We start from the raw sequence: 15,093 nt of genomic DNA, 5'->3' as shown, positions 1-15,093 counted from the left end.
TCAGTGCCAAAGTATACAAATAAATAAACAACTCCTCAAACCTTTATTAAATAAATTTAGAACCCCTAAAAGACGGGGATTCGAAACCCTGAAGAACGAAGACATGAAAGTTGAATCCACAAGATGTAGATCTAGAACAGAGAGAGTTAAAAAAAAAAAAGGAAAAAAAAGTTTATTATTATGCTAATTTTTAATATAGCGTGTGAAATCATCAAGAATATTTAAAAAAAAATATAAATATAATAATTTTTATACAAAAATTAATTTAAAAACAAAAACTGCCCTTAATTCACACAGGTAATAAAGAAATTTTCAGACCAGCCATAAGCTAAAAAAATGACGGCAGCCCTCCTCAAGCTGGAATAAATAGAGTTTTAATTATTAAAGATATAATTTAATTAATCATGTTTTAAATTTTTTTTAAAATTATTTATTTAAATTTTAAAAAATTTAAAATTATTTTAGATTTATATAATTATTAATTTTAAAATTTATGAAATTAGTTGAGTGTAAATCAAGCTAAATATTTAAATTAATTAAAAAAATAGAAGTTTTTGTAGTATTATTACAAAAATATTCCAAAGGTAAAACGCCTAAAATTAGATCTTCCGCCTGTATATTTTTTCTTTAAATTTATTTTATATAAAAAATAATATAGTTGCAGAGCATTGTAGATTTATATGTTCGATTTTTTTGTGGGGGTGAAAAAAACTAAACAATATAGATTTTTAAGTTTTAATTAGATATAAATTATACTTAAATAAATTATATCTCTGAGAAAACGTAAACTCACCTCAACGGGAATTGGTATAAGTATATAAATACATCTAATGGTAACAACAACGAGAGAGAGAGAGAGAAAAAAGAAGAAGAAGCAAGACGCTACAAAGCTGATAACATAGCACATTTTTAATATTATATTATTATATTCGCTTCTCTTCCGTTTTGTTTTTAGCCAGAGCAATGGGGAAAAAATCTCACAGAGACGCACGCATTTAATATTCGGAACAGGATTATCCCATTGTTTTTGTTCTCATCTTCGAAAAATTTGAGCGCTGGTTGGTCTCTTCCTAAGTTCAAAGTTTTTCTTCGTTTTCTTTCAATTTAAAAGCTGGATTTGGTGCTTCTTTTTTTTTTTTTCACAAAACAGCTCTTGAAGCAGTTTTTTGGTAGAGGTTTTTGTCGCTTCTTCTTCTTCTTGTTTGTGGTGTGTTTTTGGTCTGAATGCGTTTTCTGTTTCTTTTCTTTTAAGGTTTCAGTTTGAAGCAGAAAGCTTTAGCAGCATTTTCTTTCTTTCTTTCCCTTTTTATTTTCGGAATTTTGTTTTCTTTGAGAAGCTTAGCTGGTATTTTGTTGCCTATTCAAATCTAATCAAATAGTAACAAGTTTTGGATCTAATAATACCTTGATATATGTATTGTTTGTTTGTTTTTCTTTTAAAATTTGGTTCCATTCAATACCTACTTTTGTGTTTGTTCTGCATTTTTTTTGCACTTTCCGAGCAACCAAACAGGAAAAGAATTTGATGCGAATGTAAAATTTTTTGACACTGATCTTTGGTGTTTGATTTTGCAGGAAGTCTACGTGAGCCTGTTTGATTTCAAAAGGTGTGGCTTTTCAGCTCAAGACAGTTTGTGATAGTAGTTCAAATTTGTGGTTCCAAGAGTGAAGGTTCATTAGTCAAATATATGTACAGTCTCACTATGTTTCGAAACGGAAACAATCAAGGAATTTTTTTTTTTATCTCCACTAATACAAGAAAATTACTCCCTCATTTTTGTTTTTAATCTTTTGGAGCGGTTTCTTTCACTACTTTGACTCATTGATTTGAAGGCTCAAAAAGCAATGCTATAGCGGTGTTGAGTTACATCCTTTTGTCCTCGTTACAGTGTTTATTGTCCTTTTCCATTTTGCCAGTGTTCGTGGATACTCTTTCCTTGAATTTCTTAGCAAGAGCAAGTAGTTTTTTTTGTCAAATTTCTGCCAGGGGAATCTGGTTCTTGCCTTTTGGGTTGAAAGGATGTCTAGATCCTGAGGACTTTTTTGCGTACCATTTTTTGATCATCAAAGGATGCCAAATACAAATCTACAAGCTGTGAAATGGGTATTTTTTTCGTCTTGAGGGACTTGTGTTAAATGGTGAAAACGGTCTTGTCAGTGGAGGGGTCTGCTACTGATATATCCGGAGGGGTATAGGATGTCGGTGGTACTTGTCTTTTGAATCCAACATGGACGGGACAGAATATTAATGCATGAAACGTCTTAGTGTGTCTTGTAGACATGCTTTTGTTGTTGTTGTTGTTGTTGGCTCTATAACTCTAGTGGGGCTTTGATTGAGAGAACAACTGGAGGTTTCTGATACATTAATTTTGTGGTGGTAGTGATGAGTAGAGAGCAGAAGAAAGGGAAGCAAGAGAAAGGCGGCTCGGATGTTGCTGTGAAGGTTGTTGTCGTAGTTAAAGCCTCCAAGGAGATTCCTAAGACTGCTTTGGTCTGGGCTTTGACTCATGTTGTGCAACCTGGAGACTGCATTACTCTTCTTGTGGTTGTCCCTTCACACGCTCCAGGTATATTTTCCATTTCCTTTCATTGACGTCATGCTATTGTCTAATCTTGATTAGTAAACTTTGTCTGGGATGTTTTGTAGTTTGATATTTCATTTTTTATTTTGCCCCTCTGTTACAATCGATCACTTCTTGTACTCTGTGAAGTCAAGTATCATTCTAATTTTGCTCTATCATTTCCTGTTTTAGAAGGTACTTTGTGGTCTAACTTTCTTAATTAGTTGGTAAATATGATTGTCTTCACCATTTCTTCAGGTCGAAGATTATGGGGATTCCCACGATTTGCTGGTGACTGCGCCAGTGGTCACCGGAAGTCTCATTCGGGAGCAACCTCAGATCAGAGGTGTGACATTACAGATTCCTGTTCCCAGATGATCCTTCAGCTTCATGATGTTTATGATCCAAACAAAGTGAGTGCCGCAGTCTAATTTCTTGTGGGTGCTAAACTCCATGTATGCCTATGCTGATACTACATTTCGTATCCTGATCCCCGTGCACAGATCAATGTGAAGATAAAAATTGTTTCTGGATCACCTTGTGGGGCAGTCTCTGCAGAAGCCAAGAAGGCGCAAGCCAACTGGGTTGTACTAGACAAGTAATGCTCCAATCTCCATTGAGTTTAGTATCATATTTCTTGCTTGTCAATTAAAAAAAAGACCTTTAAGATTTTAAATTAATGAGTTCTTGCCTCATTCAAGTTCCCATTACTGATTTGCTTGTCCAGAATATATGTTGATGCTAATGATTTATGATTCCATGTTTGGGCATCTTCTATAGACAGCTGAAGCACGAGGAAAAACGCTGCATGGAAGAGCTGCAATGCAACATAGTGGTTATGAAACGATCCCAGGCAAAAGTCCTCCGCTTGAATCTGGTTGGAACATCGAAGGAACCTGAAGTTGTGGGCCCATCACCTTCCAAACTAAATGAAGCTTCTGAGCAGCATTCAAAAAATAAGAATAATTCTTCAGGCTCCATTCGAGGACCGGTGGTTACTCCAACAAGTAGTCCAGAGCTTGGAACACCCTTTACTGTGACTGAAGCAGGAACTTCATCAGTCTCAAGTGATCCGGGAGCTTCACCATTTTTTATCTCAGAAACAAATGGAGAACTGAAGAAAGAGGAACCACTAGTTATTAAGGAAAAAAGGGATCTTGATGAATCTAGTTCAGACACAGACACTGAACATTTATCTTTGGCTTCAAGTTTAAGGTTTGAACCATGGGCAGGAGAGTTACTTGGTTCTCATAGTCAATCCTCAAGACACGTAGAAGAAAGCTCTCAGAGAAGTAATTCCATTGCGCAAACATCATCAACAGAAGCTTTGCTAGAGAAGTTCTCTAAACTTGATAGACAAACAGGAATTGGACTGTCAAACTACAGGACTGATCTAGACTTGAGTGTAAACGTGAGAGAGGCGATATCATTATCCAGAAATACACCTCCCGGCCCGCCTCCTTTGTGTTCGATATGTCAGCACAAGGCACCTGTATTTGGGAAGCCCCCAAGGTGGTTTAGCTATGCTGAGTTGGAGCTTGCTACTGGAGGATTTTCGCAAGCCAATTTCTTGGCAGAGGGTGGGTTTGGATCTGTTCACAGAGGTGTATTGCCAGATGGCCGGGCAGTTGCTGTCAAGCAGCACAAATTGGCTAGCTCACAGGGGGATCAAGAATTTTGCTCAGAGGTGGAAGTCCTTAGCTGTGCTCAGCATCGAAATGTTGTTATGCTCATCGGGTTTTGTATTGAGGACAGAAGGAGGTTGTTAGTTTATGAATATATATGCAACGGGTCGCTAGATTCTCATCTGTATGGTAATTTTTCTTTATCCCTGCATGAAGTGTTTGATGCAGTATAACTGAAAAACACTCTATATATGGTCCTAATGAGGTGAAGTTTTTTTTTTTTTGGATAGTAATAGATACCTTTAATTTAAAGTTAGGTTTGTGGATGCCAATTTTGATTGCATTTTACTAAGAAAACCTTATTCTTTAGGGCATCATAGGGAGCCATTAGAATGGTCTGCACGCCAGAAGATTGCAGTAGGAGCTGCTCGAGGGTTACGTTATCTTCATGAAGAATGCAGAGTAGGTTGCATAGTCCATCGTGATATGCGGCCAAACAACATTCTCATAACCCATGATTTTGAACCCCTGGTATGAATATTCATAGTTTCTTTCTCAAAATCAGACACTTATAAATGTCAACGCTAATCACAACTGCTTCTTTTTGCATCTTCTCTATCATCAAAGTCCTCTTCTTTTTACCTTCTGTTTCCTCGTCCAGCATCTCATATTTTTTAGATACAACAGAACCGGAGTAGAACCCTTGTAGACCTTCACTCTGCTTTTCATGCATGCAGCACCTCCGTGCTTTACAAGCTTTTTTAGGTGTTGTCTTCCTTTGAATATCTCGGTTGTTTTTTGAGATATTTTTATTGTGTTTCATGATGTATGAAATGTGTAATGCACTTGCCAACCTGTTGATTTTGTTGACCTTAATTCAGCTTTGATTTCTAGGTTGGAGATTTTGGCCTAGCAAGGTGGCAGCCTGATGGCGATACTGGTGTTGAAACAAGGGTGATCGGAACTTTTGGGTAATTTAAGATAGTGTGCCTTGTGCCTTTTCCTTCCACATGCAATTGCAGTATAAAATAAGATGTTCTTCTCTGCTGCAGGTATTTGGCTCCAGAATATGCTGAAACCGGTCAAATCACAGAAAAAGCTGATGTTTATTCCTTTGGAGTAGTTTTGGTCGAGCTTGTTACAGGACGAAAGGCAGTGGACCTCAACCGGCCAAAGGGCCAGCAGTGTCTCACAGAATGGGTATGCTGTAGGGATTGGTTTGTCAATCCTTAGCTTTCTCTTTGTAAACCACAACATCAATTCTAGCATTTTCTTGTTCTTTTAGGCTGTATGTTTAGTGTAATCTCGCTAAGACATTGTCAAAATGCATGACAGGCACTACTGATAGAATCAGAAAGATAAAATCATTTCTTGCATCCTTTTAGGCTGTAGCTTCTTTGTTTTTATATTCTAATTCTTAATCATATTGATCTGGATAGGCGCGCCCTCTATTGGAAGAATATGCCATAGTGGAACTGATTGACCCACAGCTTGGCAATCACTATTCTGAACAGGAGGTTTACTGCATGCTCCATGCAGCTTCCTTGTGCATACGACGGGATCCTCATTCCAGGCCTCGAATGTCTCAGGTAAACAAAACTTTCAATTTGAAAAACATTCTGGCTTGCCTTACAATACATGGATCTCAATGAGCATGTTCTAAGACAATTCCTTAGACAATGGAAAATCCAGGTAAGTTTGCTGTGTTGTCAAATCTGCATAGAAACATAGGTGAATCACTCAAAGCTACGAAGACATGGGGGATTTTGCTTGTGTGCGTGTGGTTTTGAAATTATCATGTTTTGTGTTCGCAAACCTTGTGGAAACGTGCTCTTGTTAAATTTCGCTTATGGGGAAAGATCTTGACATGCTTTACTTTCTCATGCACAGAGCATTCTGTTGTTTTGGATGGTTATAATCAGACATTTTTTCTTGCTTGTTTGTGTTGTTTGCGAGAAGGTTCTCCGCATACTAGAAGGTGACATGCATGTTGACACGAATTACAACATGTCAGCACCCGGGTATGATGTGGGGAACCGGAGTGGAAGGATTTACATAGATAGAACAGCTGCAGCAGCAGCCATCAAAACATTATGGTGTTCTGCTGTCAACGAATGAGGCATCGGAAGGATTCAGGGGGGAGCTCTCTTTTGACACCCTAAAGCAAACTTTCCGTGATAGGGATACCGCCTGGAGGATTTCATGCCAAGATGATTTGTAAAGTGCTAACCCTTGATGAACCACATATGGTATGCTAAATATGTCGCTGTCCCGTTTGCATTTTGTATTTGTTTTGTTTTCCTTTTTTTGCCTTGTGTATGTTCTTCAAATGCCATGTTGATTTTGCTTTGTATAGTAGAAGGGAAGTAGGGGTAGCAATGTTCTGTGTAATTCTTTGGTAAATGATAGGAACTAGTATCAAATAGCAACGATGCAGAGTATTAGTGAATACGTAATGCTTCGAATCAATGAAGCAGCAGCTTCTGGGAATCCGTCTCTTTCTGTGTTTGTTCATCTTGGGCTGTTCATTAGTCTTGAATCTTTGAAAATTGAGGGGAGGAGAGGGTCAAGAAGCAGACAAAACTAATCTTAGATTTGTCTTAACCTCAAGCAACCACAACCAGAAAACATGAAACATGATAGGGCATTAAACGAGGAGGGGAGGGGTTGCAATGATGAAAGGAAAACATTTTCTTACCTCGTATGTGATTTCTTGAATTTCAAATTATTGGAAATGCAATAATTCCAAGCATTGAATTTGACAGCGACAAAAGCCTAGGAAATTCATGATCACGCAGGTTTCCTTGGTACTATGTGGTTGGTCCCATGGTTTGCTCGTCATCTCGTTACCCAAAGGACCAAGTTGGTTGCCGTATTGTCTTTATCGTTACCTCTGTTTGATGATCATGATTTTCAGCCAGCTCTAATCTGAAAAAAAAATATATAAGTTTTGAATTTATAGGTCTTAACATTTTATTTATTAAGTATAAAAAATATTTATTATTAATAAATAGTTTTTCATTAAAAAAAGTTGTATGTAAGTGATTTTATCTTTGCTAAATTATTGTAATTCTCTCTTTCTAAAATAATTTTAATCCTATCTTGTATCAAATTCGTTTAATTTTACATCAAATAAAGAATCGAGAATTCTATTCATTTGTTTAGAGCTTAATGATGACGGTATGTGCTCGGCATACTGCACCACGTGTCAGGCATTCATTCATTCGGTTAGCTTGTGTAGTCAGTTTGTGCATTTTTGGAAAGTGACCCTAAATCTTAGTTCTTTTCTTCAATTACACCTTAATTGAACCAATATGATCTTCAAGTTCCAGCAAATATCTTATTTTTCCTTGATCCTTTAATACTTTCATATTTTTTAATCAAATTGATTTTAAATTTCAATTTTTTTCTTCAATTAAGTCCATGATTAAGTTAATTGGACTTCTAAACTTTGCTATATTTTCTATTTTGATCCTTGTTTTGCAAACTTAACCATTTTTGCCTGGAATTTCAATTTTTCTTCTCTATTAGCCCTCCAATTGAATGAATTATGAATTGAACTTCCAAACTTTGTCATCTTTGAACTTTGGTCTTTAATCACTTCAATTATGATTAATTTCATACATTCCTTTTTCAATTTTCTTTAATTCAACACTAAATTACATGCCCCTATTATTTTTTATCAATTATAAATTAAATTTTTGTATGATTTCACCTAAACTCTATTTTATTTTGAAATATAAGTCATGAATTTGACATATTAACTTTAGTTGATTCAAATTAATTCAATAAATTACTGTATTAATATTTTTTTAAGAAAAAAATATTATTTTAAAATTATTTTAATTTAAATTATATTTTTATTAGTAATCCAAGATATCTTTAAAACTATCAAATTAACTGAATTACGTCAAATAAACCTCAACACACAATTAAATGCCTTTTTACACTCAAAGAGAATTTGATCTAGCTCTTAACATATTGCGAAACAATAATCTAGCAATTGTCGAAACCTCGAACCTCAGTGACCGCTTATTGTACAGATTGCTAATTAATTACTGTGGAGAAAAGTAGAGGGAGGAGAAGAGGAAGAAGTAAAAGAAGCAATGAAAAATGGACATTACATATTTTGTATCCCAAACAGAAAAATGTAGAAAAAGAAATTGTTATACTTCTGTCCTCTAAATGTCTGTATCTGCTGGAAGTCTGAAGAAGAAGACAAATTATGTCAGATTGTGGACGTTCCCACACGTGTCTCTGTCACCATGAACTCTATTTTTCTTTTCCTTATTTCTCCAGTCTTTTCATGCTGGGTATGGCATCATTGTCAAGTTTCTTTGAAACTTTTTCTTGCTCATGATGCTTGCTTACTTTTCTGCCCCCCTTTGGACCCAAATCGGCATTCTTCTCTTCATCCTTACAGTAGGGAAATTCACTACAGTATCCTCCTCAGCCACCCACCTGGCAAAAAGAAGGGAGAAATCTAACCGATAATACTTGTAAACTTTATAAATCTTTCGCATTGTTAAAAGCTTATCAATGCAAAGAACAGTCAAAATCAAGGTTAGACCGATATCATCATGGTTTTTCGAGGTAGAGGAAAAAACATTCAGGATTACTCTAGGGGATATCTAGTATAAAACCTCAGGAAAAGACGAATCAGTAGCTTTTAAATGTTGACATTAATCGTGGGGGGCCAAAGCAGCTAGCTTGCACAAAATTGACCATATCATTTTGCCTTGCGTGCCATAGCCTAGCTATAAGTGATACAGCATTTGACCAGTGGCCACCACTTCTTCTTCTTCTTCTTCCTTTTTTCTTCTATGTTCTTGTGATTTTCGAATAATCTCGAATGATAATGTAAAAAATATACATCCACTAGCTAATCGATGATTAGATTAATTAAGAAGCCGCATAATTATTGCCTTTTATGTATTCATGTGGCCAAAATATAAGGTAATACGAACATAATCATGATGCAAGTTTAGGTGTGTGTCTACTATTAAAAAAAAAAAAAAGAGAAAGTTGATTGTAACAGGAAGCACCTCAAGGGAACAAGGAAGCTACAAATGGCAGAAAGGTGGATGTTTCTTGTCATGATTCTGTCTTTGCTCATTTGTTAAAAAAAACGGGGGAAATGTAGCGTATGATGAGCAAGACAACTTTCGAAAATAAGTTCTTCTATAAACCATGTGACACTTTGGATTTATGAACCACTTTATCCAGTTTGGAAAACATTTCTATTTATAAAAGATGTCATTAATTCGATCGGATTAAGGTGAAATTCGAACTTAATTAAGTTCTGATCCGTTCACTATTCTTTTTTTTTTGTAATTAAGAATCGTTAATTATGAAAAACAATTAGATTTTATTTTAATCTATTTATTTTAGTTTCTTCAATCGCACCATGATGGCGCTGTGGCTGTCAAAAGCTTTTCTTATCCCTATCCTCTCTCTTTTCCACCTTATCCTTAGATGAGCTGGCTTTATGGTAAAATAAGTCTGCGATTTTTTTAATTGTTGTTTATTGCCACCCCAATTATTGAATTAATTAAATGTTCATCCAATGGAAACTATTATGAACATTTGAAATGCAAAAAAGAAAGAAAAAAAAAACAAGAGAAATTTACTGTGATTGGGGACTTCGTTGTTGCTAACTGTATATTAATTCAGGTAATTTAAAAAAATAAAATAATTAAAGAGAAGGAATTATTTACCTAAATTGGGTGACAAAGTGGTACAAGAAGATTGAAGCTTCCAGCCTCGCGAGGTCAAGTCCAGGACATAATCTTTGTCCTCCTCCAAATGGAGTGAAGCTGCCATTAATGCTCATATCCTTGTCCTGTAAGATCAGAGCAAGTTAAAATGCCAGAAATTAAAGACACCAAATTAATAGCAAGAACTATTTGTGAAGCTATTCATTTCTTACCTGCCACCTCCATGGATTGAATTCGTAAGGCCACTCATAGTTGTTTTCATCAAGATGAACTGACCTGAAATATGCAAAAGCACACCATCCTTTCGGTATCAAGTACCCTTTAATTTCTGTGTCTTTCATTGCCTTTCTCATCACCCCGATTATTATGTTTCCCATCCTTAGAGTTTCTGTGATCACCTATATATAATTAGGGAAGAAAACATATTTATTGTTAATATTTTCACTCATTTTAATTAATTCTTCATCAAATAATGAGGATTGAAAATGGGGTTCATACATACCGTTTGAGTAAAGGGTAGAGATAAATAATCAGTCCAGCACAATGGCTTCCCTTGCTGAGCTTTGAGACTTTTCAATTTCATGTTCTCATTCTGATCAGATTCAATCATCATATGTATGAAAAGACTGCCTCAATAAAGATAAAAGGAAAAAACGACACGGGAAAAAAAAACAAAAAGAAGAAAAAAGTGCTATGATGGTTACAAGTCACACGTGGAGAAGTCACAAAGTCGACATTGATAGGGCACCAAACCATAAAATTGACGTTAACTGAAGCACTACAATTTTGAGAACAATCCCTGCACGTTTCCACGATGAAACCCCAGGATTCTGTTCTTCAAGGAGGATACTTTCATTGGGATAATGGGTTCGAATTTAGTTATTTTTTTTATTTTTTATTTTTATGATTTGAATTAAATTAAGAAATTTTAATTGTCAAAGAATAATATAAATCATATCTTAGGATCTCATCTGATAATTTAAATTAACCATCTCAATCAAATAGTTTAAACTGTTAGGTAAGTAAATTAACCATCTCAATCAAATAGTTTAAGTTGTTAGGTAAGATCTCAATATATGATTTCTATTATTTTCTAATACACTCCTTCAAATGAAAACCCTTTGGGTTTGAAACTTACACAGATCAACATTACCTTGTGCTTAATTTTTATCAAATTAATAGGGATGCAGAGATTCAAACTCATGACTGCTTAACCATCAAGGCTCTCATACTATATCAAAGAACTATTTTTATCCAATAGCTTAAATTTTTAACAAAGAACTATTTTAACCCAATAGCTTAAGTTGTTAGGTGAGGTCACAAGATATAATTTATATTATTCTCTAACAATTCTTTGTCGTGATATCAGAGATTTGATGACTAAATGATCACGAGTTTAAATTTCATTATTTCTATTTATTTGATAAAACTTCAACACAAAATAGTTTAAATTTGTGCAAGTTCCAAGCCCAAATTTTTTATTTCAAGGAATATATTATAGAATAATATAAATTATATTTTAAGACCTCATTTAATAACTTTAAATTTTAAATTAAATTGATTATTTGACACTAACTCTGTAAAAAGATAAAATTCAAAGCCAATTCTTTTCTTTAATTTAGTTGTATGTTTCTATCTTAATATTATTATATAAACATTATAAAAAAAATATCTTAAGAAACCAATTTAATATTTTTTTCAAATAAAAAAACTTAAAAAATCAATTTTTAAAAGCTTCTTGAATCGCAAAATCGAAGCTCATCGGTGTTCGTTATAAAAATGATGATCTTGTTGTTCATCAGTGCAGTCAGTTCTGTCGGTGGGCAAACCCTAGTAGCTCTATGGAAGACCGATGAGAAATTAATGGCATAAGATAAGAGTGTGATCATAGGGAAAATGTCCCCATAGGATAAGAAAGCTGAGAACAACAATAGTATTATTTGCGAAGGTAGTCAAAATAATTGGTCATAAAACTCAGAAAATGACAAATAAAAAATAATAAATGGACACCTAGCTAGCTATATATAGCTATGAAAGAAAATGACTAATTATTAAAAGAAAACAATATGGCATTAATCTTAATGAATTTGATATTTCTTGCTGCTAATTAATAACTCAAAGAAATTAAGTTAAGAATATATATATTGAAGAAGGGAGTTGGGAAATTAATAAATTGAGGAGCATGCATACCGTTAATTGTTGCAGAGCAGCAGGGCAATCTGAAAGGTACTTAACAGCAAGAGTCATAAGGACCGGTACTGAATCCTCACCAGGTATCATCATATCGATCATATTATCAGCTATTAAATCATCTGTTAATTGTTCACTTGCATCATTAAGCAACACTTCCGCTACATCTTTTGGTGCCATTGAAACAATCCCAGCTCTACCTTCTCTTTTAGATTGGATGATTTTCTGCACTAACTTCACCATTTTCTTCTTTGCCTGGAAACCCAAAAGCAATTTCATTTTTCATCATTGGTCACTTATATATTTTTCTATCTCTTCGTACAAATTAAGAGGATGTGCGTGTGTGTGTCTGTGTAGCGTATCGTTGGCTATTAACTTGCCTGTAATGATCGATAAAGTTGACTTCCGGGAATGTTTAAAGGTAAGGACATGAGACCAGCAATGAATTCTTGAAACTGTTTCTTTAGCAGCTCCATTTCTTCACCAGGATCCAAACTAATCAATGCCTTGACTAATACTTGAAAGGCAATCTGGAGACGTTTATACAACAAAGGGTTTTTACTTGGTAACTTTTTGGGGAAATTAAAGGGCTGTAAATAGATGTTGTAATCATCATGAGTCTCTTTTACGATACAATATGATTCATGCAAGCCCCATACTCCACTAAGCTTGGTTTATTACTTTCTAGCAAAATCATTCCAAACTTAAGTAGAAGCCGGAGATAAAATTCAAACATTAATCGTTTCTTTCTTTCACTAGAGAGAGAGAGAGAGAGCGAGAGAGGGTGTGTTATAATTGCATGTACGTCGTAGTGATTTAATTGGGTTCTCTTTTGTGTTTTTTCTTCATTAAAACATGTAAAAAAAAAAAAAACATAGAAGAAGATGAAAGATGCCAGAGATAGGGTTAAGAGCCCGACATCTTTTGTTTTATCTTGTGTCTAATTGAACTCTTCTCAAAAAGAACAAAAAAAAAAAGGCACCGCCATAGAATCAGAGAATATCGAAGAAAACTAGCTAGAGATAGATTTCAAACTCCCAAAAAATAGAATTCAGCTCTCTAAACCGCGCATACACAGAAAACTGAGAGAGAGAGAGAGAGAGAGGGAAGAAGCTAGGGGACTAACATTCTTGGTTTCATCTTGTATGAAAATGGGCTGGTCTTCTCTCCATTTCTCCATTGATTCTTCAACATAACTTTGCATGTCTCGGGTGATTTGAGCTTTGAGATGAGGAGATTTGAAGAAGGCACCTATGAGACCATGAATTCTCCTTTGTAAGCTCCCATTGATGAGCAAAATGGAAGATTTTCCCATCAACTCGGTTAGAGATTTCGGGTAAGAAGGAACGAACACCTTTGCATCACTTTGTAGTATAAATTTGCTCACTTCTGCATCTGTTGATACTATAGTCGGACTTCCAAATATATGTGACTTGAACACCTTCCCATACCTACAAATTAAAAATGGAAAATAAAGTGAATTTTTAGTATATACCAGCTAGCTACAAGGTTAATTTTGTGGTTAACAAGTTACCATAACCCTCTTCTTAAGCATAATTTCTGATATGTGATGTAATTACTTTCTAATCACAAATTAGCCTAATCTAATCTAATCTAATCTAATCAAATCTAATCTGATCACCTGACAAGATAAGTAACCAAGATTAACCTTACATGTATATACCTAAAAGCTATACGAAAATGATAACAAAAAAAAATAAAATCAAGTATTGATTTGGGATGTTATATCTAGTGCAGCTAGCTAATACACGTATCCTTAACTGCTACTGCTACTACTACTTACATGCGACGGCGTTTATCCATGAAGCTTTCAGGGCGGTCTGAGTAAGCACATGAAACGAAGTCGATGGTTTCACCGATAAAGGGCCATCCAAGAGTGCCTAAAGGAAGTGGGGTTTTGTACTTTGATGATGATAATCTGATCATCATCATACTACTGCTACTAAACCAGCTGCTGTTCCTGTAGAGAAATATTATGGAAGTACTGGACAACAAGATTGCTAACGCAATCCACAATAAATTGTCCGTGTGAATATTCATGATATTAACTTGATTTCACACTCGTATCCTATTCCTGCAGAGCTCTCTGTCTCTGTCTCTCTCCCCCTCTCCCTCCTCTCTCTTTCCTTTGCTTAAATACGGTTTCCTAATTATGGCGATGATGAGTACAATATATATATATATATATATATATGAGAGGATGATGAGTAAGTATTTGTTTGTAAGGAAAATATATATGATATGAGAGTGTACGTACGAGCACGCGTGGGGCAGAGAGAGAACAAGGTTGGAGGTCAAGGTAGTGTGTGTAAGAATATTTGTTTTCTCGATTTGTATAATAATGAGGTGATGCTAGCTTGTGATAAGTATTAGCTACTGCTGAGCTTAGTATTGGCTTCTTTAGCGACGGTGGGCCTAAATGATGGCCCCCTCTACGATGAAAATCATATATATATATATATATAATTTATTTCTTATTAATCCCCTCTACGATGAAAATCATATATATATAATTTATTTATTATTAACCTGGACCAGTTTATATATATTAATTAATTTTATAAACCTTAAAATTAACATTTCTGCGATTAATAAATTTAAATTTATATATATCTAGACTAATTTTATATATTTTAAAATTAATGATTATATAAATTTTCAGTAATTATAAAATTTATAAGTTTTAATTAATAATTTTTAAAATATAAATTTAATATTTGATGAATTAAAATTATATTATAAAAGTTATATATACATTGATTATATTGTTAATCAGTGCTGGTAAAAATATTCTACCTTGTTAACTATTAACGTTAATTTTATATTTTATTACATTACTACTACAAGTGTGTATATTTTTGTGTTGTTGCTTCCAGCTCTTGTAAGTTTTTTTTGTTGATTTAAAGTAGTATTAATAAGAGGCTTATTTAAGTGCTTGATTTGGAAGAAAACTCTGATTAATTAAATATGTAAGGAAAC

At 34.4% G+C, this 15,093-nt stretch overlaps 2 protein-coding genes and 1 long non-coding RNA gene across 6 annotated transcripts; 2 read left to right on the top strand and 1 right to left on the bottom strand.

The window, feature by feature from the left end:
- Positions 1 to 878: 878 nt before the first annotated feature.
- LOC105114343 (inactive protein kinase SELMODRAFT_444075-like) lies at positions 879 to 6,678 on the top strand. 2 transcript variants are annotated; one of them, XM_011010861.1, is made up of 11 exons: positions 879 to 1,058; positions 1,576 to 1,607; positions 2,382 to 2,567; positions 2,820 to 2,974; positions 3,065 to 3,159; positions 3,342 to 4,375; positions 4,557 to 4,717; positions 5,081 to 5,157; positions 5,239 to 5,386; positions 5,626 to 5,775; positions 6,146 to 6,678. In XM_011010861.1, the coding sequence occupies exons 3-11, from the start codon at positions 2,384 to 2,386 to the stop codon at positions 6,302 to 6,304; spliced, it is 2,163 nt and encodes a 720-aa protein (XP_011009163.1). In that variant the 5' UTR covers positions 879 to 1,058; positions 1,576 to 1,607; positions 2,382 to 2,383; the 3' UTR covers positions 6,305 to 6,678. The 2 variants fall into 2 exon arrangements, with proteins under 2 accessions (XP_011009163.1, XP_011009164.1); XM_011010862.1 differs by lacking the exon at positions 879 to 1,058 and adding an exon at positions 1,074 to 1,207.
- Positions 6,679 to 8,109: 1,431 nt separating this feature from the next.
- On the bottom strand, positions 8,110 to 14,067 carry LOC105114341 (3-epi-6-deoxocathasterone 23-monooxygenase-like). Of its 3 annotated transcripts, XM_011010857.1 has the most exons (8): positions 13,898 to 14,067; positions 13,220 to 13,544; positions 12,474 to 12,623; positions 12,094 to 12,348; positions 10,406 to 10,495; positions 10,116 to 10,301; positions 9,904 to 10,028; positions 8,110 to 8,647 (listed from the first exon to the last, which is right to left on the bottom strand). In XM_011010857.1, exons 1-8 carry the CDS (start codon positions 14,044 to 14,046, stop codon positions 8,554 to 8,556), a joined length of 1,374 nt encoding a protein of 457 aa, XP_011009159.1. In that variant the 5' UTR covers positions 14,047 to 14,067; the 3' UTR covers positions 8,110 to 8,553. The 3 variants fall into 3 exon arrangements, with proteins under 3 accessions (XP_011009159.1, XP_011009161.1, XP_011009162.1); XM_011010859.1 differs by lacking the exon at positions 10,406 to 10,495; XM_011010860.1 differs by lacking the exon at positions 8,110 to 8,647 and having other exon boundaries at positions 9,914 to 10,028; positions 10,180 to 10,301.
- On the top strand, positions 13,341 to 14,190 carry LOC105114342 (uncharacterized). The gene is made up of 2 exons (XR_840113.1): positions 13,341 to 13,429; positions 13,922 to 14,190. It is a non-coding gene; the product is annotated as an uncharacterized LOC105114342 (long non-coding RNA).
- The last annotated feature ends 903 nt before the right edge of the window (positions 14,191 to 15,093 follow it).

This window comes from Populus euphratica, unplaced genomic scaffold (assembly GCF_000495115.2).
Source record: "Populus euphratica unplaced genomic scaffold, PopEup_1.0 scaffold509.1, whole genome shotgun sequence".
Lineage (NCBI taxonomy): Eukaryota > Viridiplantae > Streptophyta > Magnoliopsida > Malpighiales > Salicaceae > Populus > Populus euphratica.
Note: the sequence above shows the minus strand (reverse complement) of the source record. Positions and strands in the feature narration are given on the sequence as shown.